This window comes from Hippocampus zosterae, chromosome 2, assembly GCF_025434085.1.
Source record: "Hippocampus zosterae strain Florida chromosome 2, ASM2543408v3, whole genome shotgun sequence".
NCBI classification, from domain to species: Eukaryota; Metazoa; Chordata; class Actinopteri; order Syngnathiformes; family Syngnathidae; genus Hippocampus; species Hippocampus zosterae.
The window spans coordinates 23,312,199-23,335,799 of NC_067452.1; the positions used below are offsets into that span (position 1 = coordinate 23,312,199).

At 43.1% G+C, this 23,601-nt stretch overlaps 1 protein-coding gene across 1 annotated transcript in view; it reads left to right on the forward strand.

The window, feature by feature from the left end:
* Positions 1 to 759: 759 nt before the first annotated feature.
* Positions 760 to 23,601, forward strand: part of LOC127595596 (potassium voltage-gated channel subfamily D member 3-like) — a 105,310-nt gene continuing 82,468 nt past the window's right edge. The window contains exons 1-2 of the mRNA XM_052057215.1: positions 760 to 1,081; positions 3,060 to 4,239. Coding sequence (XP_051913175.1) covers positions 3,137 to 4,239 — 1,103 coding nt within the window. The 5' untranslated portion in view covers positions 760 to 1,081; positions 3,060 to 3,136. The remainder of the gene's footprint in view (positions 1,082 to 3,059; positions 4,240 to 23,601) is intronic.

Below are 23,601 nucleotides of genomic sequence, written 5' to 3' on the forward strand. Positions count from 1 at the left end.
TATGGCTTTTCTCAGCATTCATTATCGTAATCAATCAGGCTGTTTAAAAAAACAAACACTTGTGACATTAAACCAAAAAGTATAACATCTACAGCACATTTTATGTCATTCCAAGACACTCAGAGTCCCAATATTCATTCATTCATTCATTCATCTTCCGAGCCGCTTGATCCTCAGTAGGGTCGCGGGGGGTGCTGGAGCCTATCCCAGCTGTCTTCGGGCAGTAGGCGGGGGACACCCTGAATTGGTTGCCAGCCAATCGCAGGGCACACAGAAACGAACAACCATTCGCACTCACACTCACACCTAGGGACAATTTAGAGCGTCCAATCAGCCTGCCATGCATGTTTTTGGAATGTGGGAGGAAACCGGAGCACCCGGAGAAAACCCACGCAGGCCCGGGGAGAACATGCAAACTCCACACAGGGAGGCCGGAGCTGGAATCGGAGTCCCAATATGTGATCTAGAATTATTGGAAGAGTTTGTAGTTCATATGTGGAAATGTGATGATTCCAAATCGGTGCTTATACTTTATCAATGGTTTCCTCACACTCTATGAATCAAAGTGAGGTTTAGATTGCTGTGTTTTCGTAGCTCGAGAAATGTACTGTACTGTAGAACTAGTGGTGACAAAGAAAGAGAGAGAAAGGGAGAGAGAGAGAGAGAGAGAGAGAGAGAGAGAGAGAGAGAGAGAGAGAGAGAGAGAGAGCGAGCGAGTGGGATTGGAGGGGGGGGGGGACTCCTCCTCCTCCTCCTCCTCGCGTCGGTCTCGCGGCTCCGCTCAGGTCCAGAAACCGAGGAGCGAGCGTCTCTCCGGCGGCGTGCTCTCCCCATCCCTCTGCTTCGCAGGATGGAAAGTGAGCTCACCAAGCTGCGCTTCGTCCTCTGGTCGGCACTTTACGGCGCCATCGTCTCACGGTGACACCATTCCCGTTTTCACTTGGGGAACTTCGTTATTGCTGCTCATTTTACTGGCACGCCTTTTTAAGGGAAGAAAAAAAAGGAGAATACAACACGACTGAAGCGGAAATACACCGCAGTGAAACAAGGTCGCCTTTTTTGGATGGAGAATTTCCGATCGGTGAGTTTAAACTGTCTTGTCTTTTCTTTATATGTGTGGATTGCTGAATAGGCAACTGGTCAACAGTAACTTGTTGGCATTGCGACCCACTATTAATAATTCACTATTATTAGCTCCCAATGTTTCATTCATCTGGATTTGAAACTCAACAGGTTTGGATGAGCCTCAGAGTGAAAAACCCAGTCGTGATGACAAAGCTGTGGTCTGTCACGCTGCTTCTTAATTGTAACTCAGTGGATAAAAACTCCCCCCTGTTCAAATGCCCCCCCCCCCCCCCACACAGACACACACCTCCCATCACACACACACACACGCAAAGTATTCATGCATTTTCATCACCACTTATCCAGCCAATCGCAGGGCACACAGAGACGAACAACCATCTGCGCTTACATTCACACCCTCGGGACAATTTTGAGTGTTCAACACTTTTTCTACAATTAAGGTTACCTGTAATCAGAGGTGTCAGACGAAGATCCAGAAAGTAAAATCCCTGCCACAGTTTGGCCGGCAGGTAAACAAGCTCCCTGTGAGCTTCCTCAAAAGGGGATAAAAATAAACAACTAACACACTCTTATAACTGAGGATGTAACTGTTTTCTGAATTTACCAGTGCCATTCAAACTTGTGTTAAACTGCCATGATTTAAAGTGACGCTGATTAACCTCAAATAAAGTTCAGGTGTTCCAGTGGGCTTTTCATGATATTTTTAGGGGGGTTTTAAGAGAGCCCTCTCAGCTCTGCGATCACACTACCTGGTATTTGGAAATGCTCAGCTTCCCCTCCAACTTGACCATGTCCCATCTGTATCTGAAAAAAAGCACAATGTTGCTGCTACCATGCTTCATGCAAGGTAAGGTATTCGTTTATTAATCATTTATAATTTTGTCTTCGCCCAAAAAGTCCAATCTTCATTTACTTGGATCAGAGCACCTTTTCCAACATGCATCTGGGAGATTTGAACTGTTTTTTTGTTCTTTGTATGACGCCACCACACCCTGTTTCTCAGAGGAACATGGGAGATTGTTGGCACAGATACTAAACAGCCAGTACTTCCCAGAAATTCCTGCAGCTCCTTCATTGTTGCTGTAATCCTCTTAGCAGCCTCCAATTTGCTTATTTTGTCAGGTCAATTTTGGAGGGACAACTTAGTAACGTGATTGTGTCCCATATTTTTTCCACTTGACTTTCTTCACTCTGTCCCACAGTACAGGGTATATGTAATGCCTTGGAAATTGTTTCGTACCCTTCTCCTTACTTGCTTACCTTTGAATAATGAGATCCTTCTGATGCTGTGGGATGCTGTGTCTCTACAGACTCTGCCTTGGGCTGTAAAATGTATCTCCAGAAATGTCAGGGAAAAGCCTGCTGGAATACCTGAAGTTTTGCAGGGGGTGGGGGGTGGGGGGGATTAGAGGCACTTTGAATGAAGACAGTTGCGTGCAGACTCCCATTTAACCGTTGGAGATGATAAGGGTTTACTTAATTCTGAACAGAGCCGCATCCCAGTTACAAGGGTGTGCACACTTGTGCAACCACATTCTCTCAGTTGTCTGTTTTTACTTCCCCTCTTGAACAGCCTCTTGAAAAGTAGGTTACAGGTCTTGTTAAAGTCGGAAAAGTCTTGAAAATATTGACATTATTCTCATATGCTTATACTGTATCAACCAGCCGGGTGTAGACTTTTGATATCCACTGTAGCCGTCGTGAGGAAGGAGGGTTTCAAGTGATCAAGCCAACAACGATGTGTATTGGAAATTGAAGTTGCCCGCTAAGTTTCTGATGCCGAGTTGCATTTCAGATTGGGCTGATTTTTTTGTTTTATTTAAAACGTGATCCGGATTTACTTCCCTTGCTCAACAAGAGTGTTGTTGTTTTTCCACTTGAAAAGCTATGAAGAAACACTGACGTATTTGAAACCCATCTCTCCCCCCCTCTCCCATTCCTCCTGCTCTGCTGTCCTTCATTTCTCCTCTTAGTTGGTGTCTGAGCTGAAGTCAAGCTGGTTGTGAAGGCGCAGGATTTGTTCTCCCCTACAGCCCAGGTCGGAGATAGCATGGCAGCGGGAGTGGCGGCGTGGCTTCCCTTTGCCCGGGCGGCAGCCATTGGCTGGATGCCTGTGGCGAATCTGCCCATGCCTGTGGCGCCAACTGAAAAGAACAAACGTCAGGATGAGTTAATCATTTTAAATGTTAGCGGACGGCGCTTCCAAACGTGGAGGAACACATTGGACCGCTATCCGGACACCTTGCTTGGGAGCTCTGAGAAAGAGTTCTTCTACAACGAAGAGACCAAAGAGTACTTCTTCGACCGGGATCCCGACGTGTTCCGCAGTGTGCTCAACTTCTATCGCACCGGCAAGCTCCACTACCCTCGCTATGAGTGCATCTCGTCCTATGACGAAGAGTTGGCTTTCTTTGGCATCATCCCGGAGATCATCGGTGACTGCTGCTATGAAGAGTACAAGGACAGGAAGAGGGAAAATGCAGAGCGTCTGATGGATGACCAAGAGGAAAACAAGGACGCCAAGCTGCCCAACATGACCTTCAGGGAGACCATGTGGCGGGCTTTTGAGAACCCGCACACTTCCACCATGGCCCTGGTCTTCTACTACGTCACTGGATTCTTCATCGCAGTCTCTGTCATCACCAACGTGGTCGAGACGGTGCCCTGCGGCTTGGCGCTCAATAAGAAGGAAGTGCCATGCGGCGAGCGCTACACGGTGGCCTTCTTTTGCATGGACACGGCGTGCGTCATGATCTTCACCGTGGAATACCTGATGCGCTTGTTTGCCGCGCCGAGTCGCTACCGCTTCATGAGGTCCGTCATGAGCATTATCGACGTGGTGGCCATCTTGCCCTACTACATCGGCCTGGTGATGACTGATAACGAGGACGTCAGTGGCGCCTTTGTGACGCTGCGAGTTTTCAGAGTGTTCCGTATCTTTAAGTTCTCCCGCCACTCGCAGGGCCTCCGCATCCTGGGCTACACGCTCAAGAGCTGTGCCTCAGAGCTGGGATTCCTGCTCTTCTCACTCACGATGGCCATAATTATATTTGCTACTGTCATGTTCTACGCAGAGAAGGGTTCAACCTCCAGTAAATTTACCAGCATCCCAGCCTCCTTCTGGTACACCATCGTTACTATGACAACACTTGGGTAAGAGCGGAGCAAGACACCTTTTATCTGCTTACAAGTGCTTGTGTGTGCATGTGTGCGCGGCTGCGCCCGTTGCCCCAAAATCCACAACGGCTTCTGAGGTTCGTGTCACATTTTTCCGAGTCATACTTTTTACGATTGATGCACAGTGTCAAGACTGCGAAGAAAACGGTCGTCAGTTCACAGCTGTTTTCATAACGAAGGGTGCACTTCTGAGGCATAGCAGCCATTAGAATACACTCTTCTCCCTCACTAATGGTTGTAGTGTGTCCTTCATGCGTGATAGATAAGAGAGACTTGGGAGGTTGCTCTTCAACAGAATGAGCCATGTTAAAAAGCATCGCAGTGAGACCAAAAAAAATAAATAAATAACAAAACAGTATCTTGGAAACTGAGATTACACTCTTGTTTCTCTTTCTGACCTGCCCTGTGGTTAACAGAATGCATTTTTTTAGAGTGAACTCAAGCACAGACTTTGTGCTTTGAAGGCGCTCGTGCTCCTTCAGGGGGACTTTTCAGTCACACTAGTTGCTGGCTTTGCATCAAGTGCCTCTTGATGCTTTTAATATACTGGACACTCAGCATTCACCTCATTTAGTACGACTGCACATCGAATGAGATGCGCTCCAACGGCTCGATGAAAAGATTTTTACAAGGATGTTTTGACACTGTCGGAGGAGCATCTGTCAATATGTTTGCAGTGCTATCATCTTTTGCGTCATTGACAAAATGTTGCTAATGCAACTAAATTACTGTCTGTATAAAGCTGCCCGACAATACAGCAAACCATGTCAGAAATGTTGAAATGTCACACATACTTGGATTGACTTTTACCAGTTACGCATGTGTGTGTTACGTCACTGTGCGGTGACGGGAGCTAATACACAGAAATGTTTGACTTTGCTGCGTGTGCTCTTCTAAAGCCACGTTTCAGAGAATTTCTTGGTTGGATGTGTGAGTCAGACAGAGAGGCTGAGGTATGTAGCACGCTTTGAAATATTAGAGATGCGGAGGCCTGAACAGAACGTCGTTGACTTAGTTACGTTGTCACTCATCGTGCCAGTCTGAACAGGAGAAGATACTGGATTCTGCGGATAGATGATTTTTCTCACTCTTATGTGCGGTTGTGTCAAACACATAAATCCTTGGAAAACATGCGCTACATTTTGTCCCGGTAGAATGACCTGACACACCAAGACCTGTCTCTTGTTGCTTTTTGCACGTTTAGTTTTTTGCGGGTGGAGTGTGTCCATGACTGTTTTGTGTCTCATGAGGGGTGGGATGAGAGTTCAATTTTGAGCTTCCATCGGTAAGCAAGAAGTGGTGGTGATGATGTGGCCCACTACATGTGCTGTCAAATACAAACCTGCCTGACTTTCTGGCCTCTGTTCTCGGTTTACACCATAAACAAACACAGATGTTCAACTAAAGCGCATGCATGGTCTTTGTCTGTTTGCTTTTGTACATGATAGACAAATATTGCTGTGCGGTAGCCTGAATGCAGTATTTCTCTTGCACGGTTTTGTCATCTCCGCTGTTTATTAAAAACACGTCGAGAAGAACGGTCGAGAAGAATTTAGAACAGGAATTCCGAACTCGTGTGCCATGAGCGATATCTTGGTGGTGTCACGGGAAGTGATCCAATTTCACCAATTATCATTTAATTACAAATATATCTTTGTTCATCTGTTTATGCCAGTGATGTATAGTGATAGGCAGAACGATTAAATGCTTTTCCATTAGGTGGCAGAAGGTGCAAGAAACCTACGTATCCATCTGTTGCATTCTTCCCAGAGAATAAGTTGTGTCTTCCTGTGAGTCTCTCAGCTATCAGAGAATAAGGCTCACTTAAAAATCCTGTAATTCCCTCAAAAACCGACAGTCCGTTTTATCAGCTGGAGGAATTAAAAATTAAAAGCCTTTCTATTCGGTTCACTTTCTTATTCTCATCTGCATCTAATCGCAAGCATGCGTCTGTTTTCGACTAACTCGAACTACATCCTGTTTACGTGTCTGAGAATGTACCATAATTTCCGGAGTCGAGAGCACACCTAATTTTAAGCCACACCCATTACATTTTTAAAGGAAAAAACATTTTGTACACAAGTAAGACACACCTCTTTATAAGCCGCAGGAGCCCACATTGTAACATGAGATATTTACAAAGAAAGACAGTTCAAATAATGGTGAATGCATTGACTTGTTTACAGCTGTTGAACTGTCAACCAAGCTAGCATTCAGCATTACCCAAAGTCATACCACAACCACCTGATTGACTAACGATGTTCAAAATTTTTATTCATGTGTGGGAGTATCCTCTCATCTTCTCCACCCGAAGCAACCCCTGTGTAGTTGCAAGTAATGAACAAATGCAAGCAAGCCTTTCAATGATATTGCGCCGAATAATGCCCAATGGTCTGAAACATACAGTGCACGGTAACTGAATTTTTGAATACATTGATGCAAGATCATAATTATTTCAGTGTTCATACTCGTGTGACATTTTCTTTTGGTGGTGTGGTGTGAGATTTTTAATTATTTTTTTAAATGAAAAAATGGGTGCGTTTGTGCATGCAATAAAGGTTGGAAAAAAATGGATTTTGAATATTCAGGCACAAGTACAGAACATCCATCCATTCATTGTGTAGTGATTATCCTGTTCAGTATCACGTGTAAGCTGGAGTTTATAACAATCTTCTTTGGCCAAAAGGCAGGGTTCCCCCTGAATTGTCCATTTGTTTAACCCAACCCAAATGTTAAACCCAAGCGTAAATTCATCACTCGAGCCAAATTGGTGCTGTGCACTGAAAGGGTTTTATTCATTTTTTCCTAATTTGTTCCTGGTACATTTTTGCATACGTTTCCAAAGTGGAAAAATTGTGTTGGATGATCCTGCTTTGAATGTAATTTTTTAAATTCTCAGAATGTGGTTTGTAACTCCTCGTCTTCAGAAAGCTACGTTCTTTCTAGCAATACAACATGAGATATGTGGGTTTTATCAATAACATGAGATATCGGCTAATACCAACAATGACTCACATTTTAAGCATTTATTATGCCCTGGAAACAGAGATTAGTCTTGGAAGCCTTTCGTTTTGGTTGAAATGAAATTCGAGTGATAGATCTCTGGTTTGATCATTTGGAAAGACAACGAAAGATAGCTCACATGAACAATGTTTTGCCTGTCTCTTTTTCTTCTGTCCTGATGCTGCTGGCCAAGTCCTCTCTCTGACAAGTGCTTCAATTTACTTTTCAACACATATCATTTGCACACTCATATTTAATGTATTGCCCAAAGTAAAGTTGTTTTGTTTTGTTGTTTTTTGGGGGGGGCTTTGATTACATAGTAGCAATCCAACCTCCAATAGAGGCTACAATTCTCTCTTCTAAGAGAATAGCTTACCGAGGTTGCATAATTTCAGCAGCGTCAGAAGACACTCCACTTAAGAGTATTGGTCGGAAAATCAAGTGCGCTGTATATTTATTTCAGCCTATATTTTTCAGTGTAACTAATAGCATGTTGGCTGATGACACAGGCATCTTATTTACTGTCAGGGAGTGAAATAACGTTCACCCAAGTGAGATAGTGTTAGCCAGGCACTAACCAAAATGATCGGCCTTTGCTCTGGTAATTTTTTGTTGTTGTTTTTTTTTTTTGTGGGAGGTGGGGGTTCATTCGGGTTTACAAATTCAGCTGGAATCCAACATATGAAGTACAAGCATGTACACACTGGCCAAGCTTAAGTTTAAAATAATAGTAAACATTCAGGACCAATAAAGGAATTATCCTCTCTTGGTTGCCCTTCATGTAGCTTTTGACTTACGCAACTTTAAATAGTGCTTTTTTTTTCAAAGTGTTTTTCTTTACTCCGCCTTATTTTTTTTAGGACTGGATTTTGATCACGTTTTACATTCTGTAGATTCCAAACATTTTACCTTTATTGTGTTCAGTTAAATTACTGCATTTAGCTTCTTGTTATTTATTTATTTATTTTTGTCATTGTGAAAGAGGAACAAAGAATAACAAGACGATTATCCCCATCATTTCAGGGTAGATTAACTTTGAATCTCTGAATGACACATGGCTTGTCGTGTTGCAGCTCGGTGGCAGAAGTGATTAATTACCAACACAAAAAACAAATGACAGTTCAATGACAGTCTTGTAAATGCTGCACTATTATATACCCAAACCCGGATGTAACATGTAATTGCCAGTGAGTGAAGACGTACTACTATTTAACAAAAATTAATAGTGCACCGGAGTCTGTATTGCGATATACAGTATATATAATTGATCAGATGACTTATGACTCAATAAATTCATAGAGGTACTTTGAAACTGGACCACAATCCATTCCGTATCAAGCATTTAATGTTTCTTCAAGATGTGCTCCTCCAACTACACAAATTGATGCACTCAAATTTTATAAGGGTTGAGATACTGAATTTATTAAAGTAATGAATGTGTTTAAAAAAATATATACATGTATATATATAGAGTATATATATATTTTTTTCATTCATCATGTCGTTTTTTGGTGGACGCGCTCATTAGGCCATTCAAATCAACCACATCATTAGTGTAACCCAGCCTCCCTATCAAAGACTAATGTCTTTTGATCACTGCTCCTTTAAAATCGATGTTCCACTCCCGGTCTCCCAGACAACCGCAGCAGACCTCTCACGGTTGCTGTGTGCCGTACACTCTTTCATTCACAAGTGCACGGGGAAGATAAAACCGTATGTGGAGGTGTATGCACATCGGGCGATCTCTTCAGTGCCCCAATCTCTCTTTTATTTTTATCTTTGTGTGTGTGTGTGTGTGTGTGTGTGTGTGTGTGTGTGTGTGTGTGGGTGTGTGTTGCTTCTCGAAAATATGAAAATGTGCAGCCCTTTCACAACTCATTATCATAGAACTTTCATTAAAAAAAACTACATTCATTAAGGGGGCAAAAGCTTGTGAAAAACTATGATCAATGCAGATGAATGTGTATTGATTTAAAGGAAATGTGCTTGTGTTACCAATTTCATTGGTGGCTGATGAGCTTGTGATTGAAAGAAAAGGCTCATTTTAGTCTATTTATTTGGGCAGTTAATGAAGCAGTTTGTCTCTGAAGATTTAGGTCTTGGTCTATTCTTAGTCAAGATCAGTGTTGAGCTAACCTGGTCGCCAATTAATTGTTTGCATAATTCATGGCGTGCATGTACTGTGAGTCGTCAGCCTCTCTGCAGTTGCTGTAAATCCATGTGAGAAATGGTTGTGTTCAGCTTCGCCGTAGTTTTTGGGCCCCAAATGGCAGAAAGCCTCTTTTATTAATGAAATAGGTAATGTCGAGTAGCATCAGCAGAACAGACAGGCTGACAGAGGTAAGTGTCAGATGAGCAGGAAAAGTCTTTAGTGAGACAAGGTCGGGTAGCATCAGCAGATCAGGCAGGCGGCCTACGTGGCTGAACGAAACACAGCAATCATCTGTAAGTATGTATATGACTAGAATATTTTAGGAATTAAGAATATATAATTCTGTGATAACACAAAAAAATGATGCGCGAGCCGTAAATTGTGTTGTACCCTAAAATGACATCAAACTAAAGTACATTTTCTCTGATCTTTTTTCTCTTTATTTATAACAATTATATTTCATACAAAGAATAAAATGGAAAAAAACAGTTATAAAAATACAATAAAACTCAAAAAATCTGCATTCACGATATCTGTTTGTCCAACTCTGGTCCTTGAGAGCTGCCATCCCACCTGTTTGAGATGTTTCCTTCCTCCAACACACGTGATTCAGCTTATCCTCAAGCTCTGCAGGAGCCTAAAAACTATCCTGATCATTTGAATCAGGTGTATTTGAGGAAGAAAACATCTCAAACATGCACAACAGTAGCCTTTGAGGACCGGAGTTGGACACCTGGGTGTTATTTAGTACAACCAGTTTTTAAGAAATGGACATTGTAAAGTGCAACACAGTTTACATTCATTCTCCTTCAGCAGTGCTGTAAAAAAAGAAATAAATAAAATAAAGTATAATATTTGCTGATGCTATCGTCACATTGTATGTCACATCTTAATTGGATGGATTTTACACCTAACCAGGTGCCAGCAAAGCCTCAGGCTCAAAATTTGGTGTCGAAAATGTTTGTTCAACGTATCCAACTTATTTGACGTTCTTTTCCCAAACCTAGTTAACTGGCCATTGGCCCTACTCATGAGACATTGAAAACATATTTGTTTAAAGTGTTCTATAAATACAGTTGAGTGTAACCAAAAGCTACATCTACCAATGTCTAAATTTCAAAATGTCCAGTAAAAGTTGTGTCCATGGGCTGAAGGCCGACATCATCTGTCATGGCTGTCTGATTCTTTAGGCTTGGCATCAGGGAGAGAAATTAAGATATCCTTTATTTGTCCCACACTGGGGAAATTTACAGCCTCCAGCAGCAAGAATGTGGGTAGAAAGAAGAAAGAAGAAAAAACAAACAAACACCGTTCAATTAAGTGCAATATAAATACAAAATGGATAAATTGCAGTGCTATTTACAATTGTTTTTCACATCACACACATCACATAATTGAATTATTATTATTTTTATTGTTGTTATTTTTATTCAGCAGCCTGACAGCAGTCGGTCGGAACGAGCGTCGGTATCTCTCCTTCTTACAGCGCGGGTGTAACAGCCTCTGGCTGAAGGAGCTACCTAGTGCTGTCAGGGTGGGCTGGAGATGGTGGGAGGGACTGTCCATCATACCGTTTAGCTTAGCTTCTGTTGCCCACCTCCTCCAGAGTGTCAAGGGAGCAGCCCAGGACAGAACTGGCCTTCCTGACCAGTTGCTCCAGTCTCTTTCTGTCCCGGGCTGAGATGCTGCATGACCAGCAGACAATGCCATAATGGATAGCCGAGTCCACCACCGAGTTATAGAAAGTCTTAAGGAGCGACCCCTGAACCCCAAAAGACCTCAGTTTCCTGAGTAGGAAGAGTCGGCTTTGTTGTTTGTGAAATTGTTTGTGTTCATAGGCATACATCATATTCACGGTAGTGTGAGTGCATTCCACAATCACCTTTGACCTTACAATGCTGTGGATGAAACACTAACCTCCACATGAACTCCCTGACATGGACATATTATTGATCATGAAGACGTGACTACTCAGATGCCATTCTCTCCCATGTCAGCTTTGACCCCCCAGCCATTTTGTTCTCCATCCATTTTCGTGACAGCCCTTTCTTCAAGCGCGTTGCTCCTTTTAGAGTAAAAAGGATGTTCTTTAGCTGTATTATTTAGATCAAATATGGAATACATACTTTTTGGGGGATGTCAAATAATGGGATGATAAATCGGGAGAAGAAAATTATTCAGTACATACGAAGCAGTCCTTGCACTATTTTTGTGGTCTTTAAGCTTGAAATAAATCATAAATCAAAACCACCGTAACTGTGTCAGCAGAAAAGTCAGTTTCTCAGGTTTGTTTTCAAAATCGCTACTTTTCACTCACCTTCTCCTTTTAAATACGTCTCATTGAAATGGTTCTTTGAATCTCAGTTCAATGAGCTGACACCGTTCTTTTTAGAATGTTTCAGCATGCCTTCATGCCAAGTTCTGGATGGCAGCTGCTGAGTTTGAAAGGAGTGACAATCCTTGTTTTGCGGTCAATATGATATTGCTTTCACAAAATGAATTTACCTGGTATCAGCAAGGAAGGGGGAGGTAGTGGGAGGAAGATTGTTATGGCTAATGTGACTGTGAAGGGTAATTGGCGGCGAGAGGCTGTCAAGCATGTGCTTTATCTTACATGCTGCCTTTTCACTCATGGTGTTGCCATGCATGCAGATGCTGGCCAGTCATAGGACACTGTTTCCGGGCAAACTCCATCACAACTAACTGGTCCAAACTAATTGGAGTGATGCTCAAAAGAAAAAAAAGGTGTACATCGGATGTGGTGAAATTACATTATGGAAACACTTCACTTCCTTCCTCGCCTCTCCCCTGCTTGTCACGGTCGACTGCCTTTAGCCACAGCCGTTTTAAAACCACTACACTTTTTACAGTATGTCCACCCCATCTAATCCAATTAGTGCACCGGCAGACTCTTCCTTAGTATGAGTCAGTGGTGGTAACTTTGCATGGTACTTTACAAAGTGGCTCTACACACACACACACAGACACACACACACACACACACACACACGCACACATCATATTATATCTGCTATCAAATATAGTATAATAGTGCTGTCTCTGGAGGCGCTACCCACCCATCAAGTGTCACTTCTCAAAGAAAATGTAATTTTTCAGTGAACCACTCTCCCCCGAAGATCTTGATGTCGGGGATGTGTTGGGCGATGTCATGTGGCACACTCAACTGCAGCATTCACTGAAGTGTGATTCATTATTTGGGGATGAAATGTTGCCTCTCCAAATGTTAATGTGATGGAATCTCTTTATGGGTGCTTGCCTTTCGCGTGTTTGCATTAAAAGAGCACAAAGCTATATATATATATATATATATATATATATATATATATATATATATATATATATATGGCCAAGATCTGCGATCCCTAGGCTCAAAGGTGCCGATCAAATCATCGCCAATTCCTTGTGGATCGCAGTGAAGTCCGTAAGGGAGCCTCCACGCCGAATTGACGGACTTTCCATCACTGGAGAGTTGGTGCGAATTGGTAATGACCTTCGGGTCAGCAAAATCCCGCGGGACCGCATCCGGCGGTATACAAATCCACCGCAGTCCTGGCGTTAAGCGCCTAGCAAGGCGGCGGACCGGATCCCCAAGCCGACCATCCCCATGGGTTATGAAGGAATGCCCACCCTTCAAAATAAAACACCGGGCCCGGCGCACCCACGGTCCTACCTCGGGTGCTGCAGACCCCCTGGACCACCACCGTCGGCCACCGCGCTGCCGTGGACCCTGGTCACGGGGTCGAAGTGCAGCGCCGGGTTGCGACCTGTCGCCCTCCCTCACGCTACATAGCCCCCAGGATGGCGATTCTCCCCCCTCCCCCTCCTGCCCCCTCAACCCGTGTCCCCCTTCTCCCGATCCCCTTAACCTCAAGAAGTCCGGCGGCAATGGCGCGGGGCGTCGGCGACAGGCTCAGATGAGGGCCCACGTCCCTAGTTCCACAACCACACGTCGGCGGCCGTGGCACGATGGTCGCTCCCCTTGCGAACTGGTGATGGTGCAGGGGAGAGGCAGCGACCACGGTGGCGGAGCAGGACTCTTTAGTCGTAGCGCTGCTCCCCTCAATCTGAGGAAGGGCCAATAAAAGGCGGCCTAAACACGCCCATCACCGCCACCGATCGGCTGGAGACCCGCCTCCAGCAGATTCATCCTTCATGCGGGCGAAACAAATACAAATACAATAACCGGACTGCTTTCCTGGAAATCGGCGCTTGGAATGTACGGAATATATGGCCATCCACAATCTGGCCCCTCCCTACCTGTCCGACTTACTTCAGGTGGATACCCACACTCGCTCCCTCAGAACCTCGTCCTCCCTCCGTCTGTCAGTGCCCCCTGCCGGCCTCAGCACCATGGGAGCCAAAGCCTTTAGTCGCACTGCTCCAGAGCTCTGGAACAATCTACCCCCGGACCTCCAAAACTGTACACCTCTCTCCACTTTCAAGTCCCGTCTAAAAATACACTTGTTCAGGACTGCCTACAATACATAACTCTTACATTTCCTCTGTTTTGTGATCTTATGTCTTGTTTTTATACAATACCTCTTTTATTCATTTTTACATTGTATTGTCTGTACATTGTCCTTGGGTGGCATGAAAGGCACGTTTAAATGAAATGCATTATTATTATTATTATTATTGCTCGGTTAAGTTGTTGGTAGAGTGTCGTTGTTTTTTATTGGGTGACGTGTCCATGCACCACCAAAATGTGGTTGTGTTCACGGTCCTGAATTTTATTTTATTCAAGGAATGGGTCCGTCGTTGCGTGCCTCTGAAGTGACCGATAAGTGAGGCTGGATTGCTGATGGAAATGAACTTCCTTGACTCAGCCATTTTGGTCAGACAAAGACTTTTATTTTGGCCGCATGCCGACGTCAAAGAAGTCTCTCAAAATGCCACACGCAAGTAGTTCCCTCTATTTTGTGTGTCTTCATATTGGGAGTGACATGAATATTCAAACTTACTTTACATTTTAAATATGCATTTGTTTACACATAAAAAACCTTAGTCTTTGTTATACTTCTAAAGTCACTCATCCGTGTCTCTTTCAGGCACAATTCACTTCCTCTTCTGAATGATCTGATTACATCCAAAGGGGAGACCATAAAATTTTTACAGTCCTTGTTGGATTGTCCATTATCTAGCTAGCCTCATGAATCATCACTTTGTAGATTCAACATGTTATAGGCCTTGACAGAGCCTTCTGAGACTATAATTTAATCAGTCCTCACCCCCTTCATAATTAAGTAAAGAGAGCTAATGCAATATCAGAATTATTCTATATTATCAAATACCTCAGGCGGTTGCTTGTTTGCCCACACTCGGGGCTCTCCTTCCGCGAGTAGGTGCATGTCGACGCTGCACATGGTAGAAGAGGAAATGGCCACAGCTCGGGTCCTCTACCAGAGGCCAGGAAGCTTGAGGGTTCTGTGCAGTATCCTTGCTGTTCCCAGCACTGCACATTTCTGGACTGAGATGTCCGATGTTGTTCCCGGGATCTGTTGCAACCACTCATCTAGTTTGGGGGTCACTGCCACGAGTGCTCCGACCACCACAGGCACGAATGTCACCTTTACCTTCCAGGCTCTCTCCAGCTCCTCTCTGAGCCCTTGGTACATCTTGAGTTTCTCGGGTTCCTTCTTTCTGATGTTTCCATCACTTGGGACCGCTACATCCACTACAATAGCTTTCCTTTGCCCTTTATCTATGATCACGATATCTGGTTGGTTCGCCATATATACAAGATATGAGAATATACCCGCGAAAGAGAAAAATCCGCCAAGTCTGAATTTTTGTATAAGGGTTTGTGCATACATGTTTAAAATATGTTAGCAGTATTTATACTTTACATATTTGAGACAAAAACTATAGCAGTACACATATTTACTTAAATATTTAATTATCAACCCTTATACAGTAATTAACATTCATCAGCAGTGCCTTCTGAGAGAAGTGAAGCGACTTGTGCTGGTGGCGTAGCCACCGTTCGCCTCCAGCTCCTGGCCAACTATCCCTGCGCAGCCGATGTATTAATGATAGGACAATCGGTATTGATGAGGAGGCGAAAAGAAGTACTGCTACTTTCGGACAAGGCCACACCCGCCCCCTCTCTCTCCGCCGTGCACATAGAAACAACAGAAGAGACACGATGCCAGAGAGTCACTAGCGTGACGAGACTCAAGGTGCTGAGTGGGGCTGCGAAGATGCGCAGCCAATCAGATCACTCTGTGCTGTCTTTGGTCGATGTCGCACCAGGAACCAATTATGAGCCTTGAATGAGTGCCCGCTGCACATACAGTCCAGGCATGTACAAAACCTCTGAGTCATTCAGCCTTCTTTTTCTGACTACAGTACTTTGGAAAAATCTGCGATGCACTGAAACCGCAATTAGTGAACCGCGAACTAGTGAAGGATCACTGTACATAGAATTTCTCCTTTAAAGTGTTGCCAACACTAACTTTCGTAGTGTCAAGTGCATCAATGAAAAAGCCAATTACAAGAATAAGCATGTTATTAAATTAATGATGCTCTCTTAATGTCAATCAATGCCCAGTATGGCTAGCTTTGCAAAGACTGAATATTCAATCCAGCTTTTTACTGGGTCACATTACTTGGTGTCGATACCACCTTGTTTTTACAATGACATAGTCGGAAGTAGTTTTGATCGATTGTACTCATTCCCAAGACTTTCATCGCTAAAGACTCCAGTAAAAAGCCCAGTATCTCTTGGCACTGCATTTTATCACACTGCATGCTTTTTCATCACATTGTATGTTTCAGTGTGATTGTGAGAAGTATATCACACTTTAAGGATGCAAAGCACAGCAAAAAGGTGTGATGAATCATCCATATTTCAATATACGGTCAATATGAGAAGTAACAAATTATACAAACGCTGGCAAAGGAAAATTACATTTGCATTCACACACATGTTTTTATCTTCCTCCTAAATATATCACATCTGCTCTATATGGTCGTGAAATTATACATGTGAATCCTGAGTATTTCAGCATTTATCACGAGTGACTAGTTTTATCTACACCAGGGGTGCCCATTAGGTCGATCCTGATCTACCGGTAGATCTAAGACAGGTCCCAAGTAGATCCGAGGAGTGTCGAGGAGAAAAAAAACAAACAACTATTTGTGTGTCTTTGTACATGTTAGTAACCTATTGTTTTGTGTTCATGTACGATGCACCCTAATCATTTTATTAGTCTCATTTTCACCCCCAAAAAATATTTAAAATAAAATAAAGCAGGTAAATCTTGAATTTACGGTGGCACGTGATTACGTCACCAGAAGTTGTTAGCTCTCAGCAGTCTGCAATTGCAGCTTGTGATCAGAACTGGTGTGCTCTATCTTTTATCGACATTATTCTCATTCAGGGTTTGCTTCGTGTACAATTCACAGAGGGCATTGGCAAAGAATAGGAATCCAGGAAGGTCCAGGGAAGCACTTTAAAACTGTACGTGTGAGCTACGATAGTTAACAGGCTGCAAAAGTGCTTCTCATGCCTCAGTTTCAGGCTGTTTCTCATCATGCCGTGAGTGTGCGTGCGTGCGTGCATGTGTGTGCATGTGCGTGCGCGTGCCGGTAAGGGTAGATCCCGGGAGGTTCGTTGATCAAAAAGTAGATCTTCGATCCAAAAAGTTTGGTCACCCCTGATCTACACCATGTGGAGAAACTGTCAAAAGATGATTTGGAATGTTTTTTTTCTAACAATTTCCACTAACGCGTGGACATTTTAATGTTTATTTTGTAATGATATACAGGCAATGCTTCATCACAAAGATGTGCTAACCCCCCGTGAAATTCGAAAATTGTACCTAGATGCCCCTTGTCTTTTGAATTCTATTTGTTTCAAGTCGGACCAGTGAGTCCCATCTCTTCATCATGTATTTTTGTTGTCTCAATAATAAACTGCAAATCACTTTCCGTGTCACCTCACATACATTTTGCAGAGATGAGGTCCCCCTGCTGTGTGCAGCTCCAAATGCCCTAAGGCTATTACAAACTCAGCACAATATCTGCCAAATTAATTGAAATGTAGCCTAGCATGAGTCTCTATTGTCGGAGAACTGATGCAATTCCGTTCCAGAGTGTGTGGATGTACTTCCTTGTGCAGGGTGTGGGAGGTCATTTAGGAAGAGAGGAAACACACACTCACTGGCCACCATATCAGGTAGCCTAAACTTAGAAGATCTGCGTCATAGGTCTAATGAATGACTTTTACTTAACATGGGTAATATTGTTGTTGTTGTTTGCAATTGTGTCATAGCCCAACAAATGAAAAATCCTACATGATTAACATGGTAAATGACTCCATTTACCATTAAAAATGGTAAATAGAGTCAAACGCAGCCAGGGCTGTATACAAATGAAACTGCATTTTATGGATTGTATTCCCTTGAGCGTAGCTCCACTTAGTGAATGGATAATGCAACCTCAGCCACTATTGTAGCTTCCATTCTATACCCCTTATAATACGGTGCGCCCTATACATGAAAACAGTTTTAAAATAGGCCATTCATTGGAAGTGCACCTTACATTTTGTAGTGCCTTATAGTGCCGAAAATACGAGTTATTTTCAGAAAATTTGTCGGGATTCAGGCGCTAAAAGAGTGACGGCAACTAAACTCACACACGCATGTGGACCCGTTTTTCACGTTAATCCTGACAGATGTATCATAGGGCTATGATGGTTTTTGTCAGACAGCATATAACAGCGACTTGGACACGCACACAGAGTGAATGGGTATGTGTATGAAAGACAAAGCTAAATGAAGTCATGCATGTCAGAGCAAGTGAAAGGTGGAACGGCTTACCTGTACAAAACTGGGAGATTAATCAGATTCATTCAGACAATCTCTGCAGGGAAATGAGAGACAATTTATTTCTATAACTTGGCCTAGATTTATGGAGAATTATCGCTCACATTCACCTCTACCACCATTATCTGCTCAGTAATGAGTGTCTGCCCAGTGGACACAATAGTGTCTTATCCATAATTGCTCACAGTGGGGTGTTTGCTCAGAGCAGGCTAAATCATTGTTGACCCCAAGATGACGGCAACAATGCTTCAGATCTCAATCCTGCTATAATCTGTTGTCAATGAGATTAAAACAAATATTTATCGGTAAGCGTTAAAAGGGCCATGCATTTATTCTAAATGTGTTCCCATAACAATGACAAAAACATTTCTTGCCACTTATGTGATTGAATTATGTTTGTGTTTTTGTTGTTTTCTTTTTAAATAAATGTCTTCATAGGGTACATTGCTGTTTTGCACAAACAGCTAGAGGATCTAATTTACCTTTCAACTTTTTGGATTTAGTTGTAAATATAGACCTACATAAAAGTGTAAGCGTGTGGGATGGCACGAAACAAAGGTCCCTGCTGGAATGGAACTGGCTTCATGGCATGCGGATGGGTCGACAGTTGTGCAGAACACTGTGTGGTGCCTTTTGTTTTCTATTTATTCGACAGGAGCACTTGGGCATCGTTAAAAGCCTGGGCAACAAACTGAGCTGCACAATTTGCAACTCCAGCAGTCCCCACTTAGGCATTTAAATGTAAAATACATACATTATAGTATAAATTATGTGGATGTGACAATGTAACATAACATGAGATGTATTTTCAGTATTTATTTATTTATTTTCCAAATACAGTGGTGCCTTACGAACGTTTAACGTTGTTGTTCCATATACTGTACTAGCTGGTTCGCCGCCCTCTGGGCGGCTCATCAGCTAGTTCCTGCGGAAGGCTGGTAAGGTGGTGGTTCGCCGCCCTCCGGGCGGCTCATCAGATAGTTCCTGCGGAAGGCTGGTAAGGTAGGCCTTCGGCCCACAAAAGTGTTGTTGCTTGGTTCAACTTTTTGTTCATCTTCATTGCTTATTGCGAAAATAAAGAGATGTTTAGCTCTACTAAATAACTAACAATTTTATTGCAATGCTTGTGGGTAGACAACATTTTTTCGCTAAGATGCCCGCGCGATCGTAGTGAGCCACTGCCTGAGCGGCGCAGTGGCGGCGCGCAGCGGCGCGGTGAAGTAGGTATGTTTTGAAAAGGGACAGACGGAAGGACAGACCGCGTGCGGGGCGACGCACAATATATATATAGATATCAACTCAACTCAACTGTATTTATAGAGCACTTTCAAACAGCCATCGTTGCATACAAAGTGCTGTACATGGAGCAATTTAACATATACAATAAACAGTAAAACAAATTGGTAATAAAGACGGTAGAACGCACCAAACAGTAAAACCAAGAACAAATCTAAGTCATGCTGAGCATCAAAACAACCAATCGTGTCATCATGCATGTCTGTGTGTGAACCGCGCTGCCTCCAAACAACTGTACGGTGCCCAAGCAAGGTTGACTGTAATTAATTAATTAATAATCAATCAATCAATCAATAAAAAAGTCAATTGATTTCTACAATGATTCAGAGGGTTAGATGCATGCCGTTGTCATATCTGTGAATGAAATACAATGACATCCACTACACATATCAGGTGAGTCCAGAATCTGTCTCCCTGTACTTCAATCAAATCCACCGAAATCACATTACACCACCTGTGCCACAACTTAGGCCTGTTTTTGGCTTGTCTCAAGTTTCTTCCACTTTCTGCCACCGAATAGTCAGGTGTGCCGGGGAAAATACCGGAAAGAAAAATACCCTTTGTCCACCAGAACCTCGAGCTTGGCGCAGTCCTAAATTCCCAAACACAAAAAATTAGACTGGACCTACGACCAAAATCAAGATGTGCCTGTTTTTAGGCCCAAGCACAATACTGTTGTCTATGAAATTTGAGCCTTATTATTCAGATATCATTGCTGTGTATGTAAATTACTGTAAAACTAGGTACTTCATTTAGAGTCATTTGGCCTAAGGAGAGGTAAAAAAATATTCAAGGTTAAAAATAAAAATACTAAAATAAAATGCCCCCCAAAAATAAAACACTGAAAGTTAGAACCCTGCTTAATACGTCAAAGCATATCATAACGATCCTCCCATGAAAATATGGACTACAACGGCTTTGAGATCACAAATCAAAAAATTATTGTTTCCGGTTATCGCGTTGCACACATACCATCTTGTACTTTTATTTCAGAATGTAAATACACACATACACACACAAACACACACACACACACACACACACGCACGCGCACACACGCACGCGCACACACACACACACACACACACACACACACACACACACACACACACACACACACACACACACACACACACGCACACACACACACACACACACACTTCATTTACACTCAGCACTACTCTCGGGTTTATGTAAGTTGAATTTTGCATTGCAAGTGAGTCGTCCACAGAACTAAAACGTTGGAAGCATCCTGGGGGAGGCATCCATCCAGATTTCTATCCTCTCACATTACCAGTGTGGCTAATCAGTGTTGGAGTGTGATGATAGCAGCAGTCTAATGGGTGAATATAGATCAGGCTGTCGTGATGGATGCTGTTGTCAAGTGATTTGGACCATAATAAATGTTCCCAGGCCAGGTGGACTAGTCTGGCAGCAGGCGAGTGTACGCACAGCGGCTTCTCATTCATGTCTCCTCACTTGGCTCAGAGAGGCCACACGCCAAAGCCTTGGATCCTCTCTCGCCTGCAGCAGCTTCACACAATCGACCAATTATGTTTGAGCAGCAAAGTCAAACACATGTTATTAAGAGATTATTATTAGATTAACATTTTTTGTGAACAAAAAAGGTAGTCCTCATTTCACAGATGCATTAAATACTAGCACATTATTTTTGTCTTGCTTTAGTTTGGGGAGACTTTGCTTTTTAAACAGAGACAAATGAGGCACAGGCTTCCATAATTAGCTGTGGGTGCATTGTGGGTCATACATGGAGCTTCTTTATTCACTGTATCGCTCCAAACAAGCAGAGGAAGGTATACGGGTTATTGTGTGATGGTGTGGCACATGTCATCGCTACATACACTGTATGTTTAACAGTTCTGTTATCTTTAACTCAAGTCAACAGTATTTATACATCCATCCACACATACAGCCATCGCGGCATACAAAGTGCTGTACATGGAGCGATTTAACATGCACAGTAAACAGTAAGACAAGTCGGTAATAAAGGCGGTAGAAAGCACCAGACAGTAAAATCAAGAACAAATCTAAGTCATGCTGAGTCGAACGCCAAAGAATACAAGTGAGTTTTGAGAAGGGCTTTGAAGATGGGCAGCGAGGAGGCTTGCCGAATGTTCATTGGGAGGTCATTCCAGAGAGAGGGACCAGCAACAGAAAAGGCTCGATCCCCTCTGAGCCTCAGTTTAGTTCTTGGTACTTCTAACAAAGTCTGGTCCACAGACCTGAGGTGCCGGGCAGGTGTGTAGGGGCGTATGAGCTCAGAGAGGTAAGGTGGCGCGAGATTGATTATTCAGAGATTTGAAAACAAAGAGGAGGATCTTGAAAATAAGTCTAAAATGAATGGGGAGCCAGGGAAGGGATGCCAGAGTAGATCTGTAAACACGTTTTAAATGTTTACCCTAGCATTTTAAACAGCATGGATCATAGACTACCTCACAAATCGGCCGCAGTACGTGAGATTGCAGAGCTGTGAGTCGGACCGGCTTCTATGCAGCACTGGAGCGCCGCAGGGGACTGTTCTGGCTCCATTCCTGTTCATCCTCTACACCTCGGACTTCAGACACGTCACTCCAAACTGCCACCTTCAGAAGTTCTCCGATGACTCTGCGATTGTTGGCCTCATTACAGAAGGGGACGATCGGGAGTACAGGGGACTGACAAAGGACTTTGTGGACTGGTGCCAGCAGAATCTCCTCCAGATCAACCCTAGGAAAACTAAGGAGTTGGTTGTGGATTTCTGCAGGAAAAAGTCCTCACCAGCACCGATGAACATCCAGGGTATGGACATAGAGAGGGTGACCTCCTACAAGTACCTTGGTGTTCTTCTGAACGACAAACTGGACTGGTCTACAAACACGGACACCCTGATTAGGAAAGGACAGAGCCGACTCTTCCTACTCAGGAAACTGAGGTCTTTTGGGGTTCAGGGGTCACTCCTTAAGACGTTCTATAACTCGGTGGTGGCCTCGGACATCCATTATGGCATTGTCTGCTGGTCAGGCAGCATCTCAGCCCGGGACAGAAAGAGACTGGAGCGACTGGTCAGGAAGGCCAGTTCTGTCCTGGGTTGCTCCCTTGACACTCTGGAGGAGGTGGGCAACAGAAGGATGCTAACTAAGCTAAAAGCTATGATGGCCAGTCCCTCCCACGCCCTCCAGCCCGCCCTGACAGCACTTGGTAGCTCCTTCAGCCAGAGACTGTTACACCCGCGCTGCAAGAAGGAGAGATACCGACGCTCGTTCCTACCGACTGCTGTCAGGCTGATGAATAAAAACAATCATAATAATAATAATAATTAAATGATGTGAAGGAAAATTGTAAATAGTACGGCGATTTATCCATTTTGTGTTCATATTGCATTTAATTGAAAGATGTTTGTTGGTTTTTTTCTCTTTCTTCTTTCTTCTTTCTACATACATTCTTTCTGCTGGAGGCTGTAAATTTCCCCAGTGTGGAACGAATAAAGGATATCTTATCTTATCTTATCTTTAAAGTCCAGGAAGTGATTCATAATTGTTTCCCAAGTTTTTTCGTGTCAGGTACTTTGTTGCTGATACCTCTCATGCAAATATCGAGAAATATGCAATCGGCAATTCTCTGTAATTGATGTAAAATTGGTGGGCTTCCAAAATATTTATATTAAGGTAGCGCATATTTTTGCTAAAGCGTTTTGGAATGAAAAACTTTTTTACGTTTCTTTTATCAATAATAACAGTAACAAAAGGCACTTGTAACAGTTTTGAGTTTAGCGTCAATTTGACTGTAAGGGGAAAAAAAAGCACAATTCAAAGGATTTGACGACATGTAAAATTTAACATACAGTGATCCCTCGCTATTTCGCGGTTCGTTTATCACGGCCTCAATGCATCGCGGATTTTTCAAACATATTCATTAAAAGAAACAAAACGTTTTGTTTTCATATACATGGAGTACAGTACTCTATATGTTGCTCTATGAGACTCACTGTTGTTTTGCAGCTTCTCGCGTTCCGTTTGCAGACATTTTGTGGACTTAAAA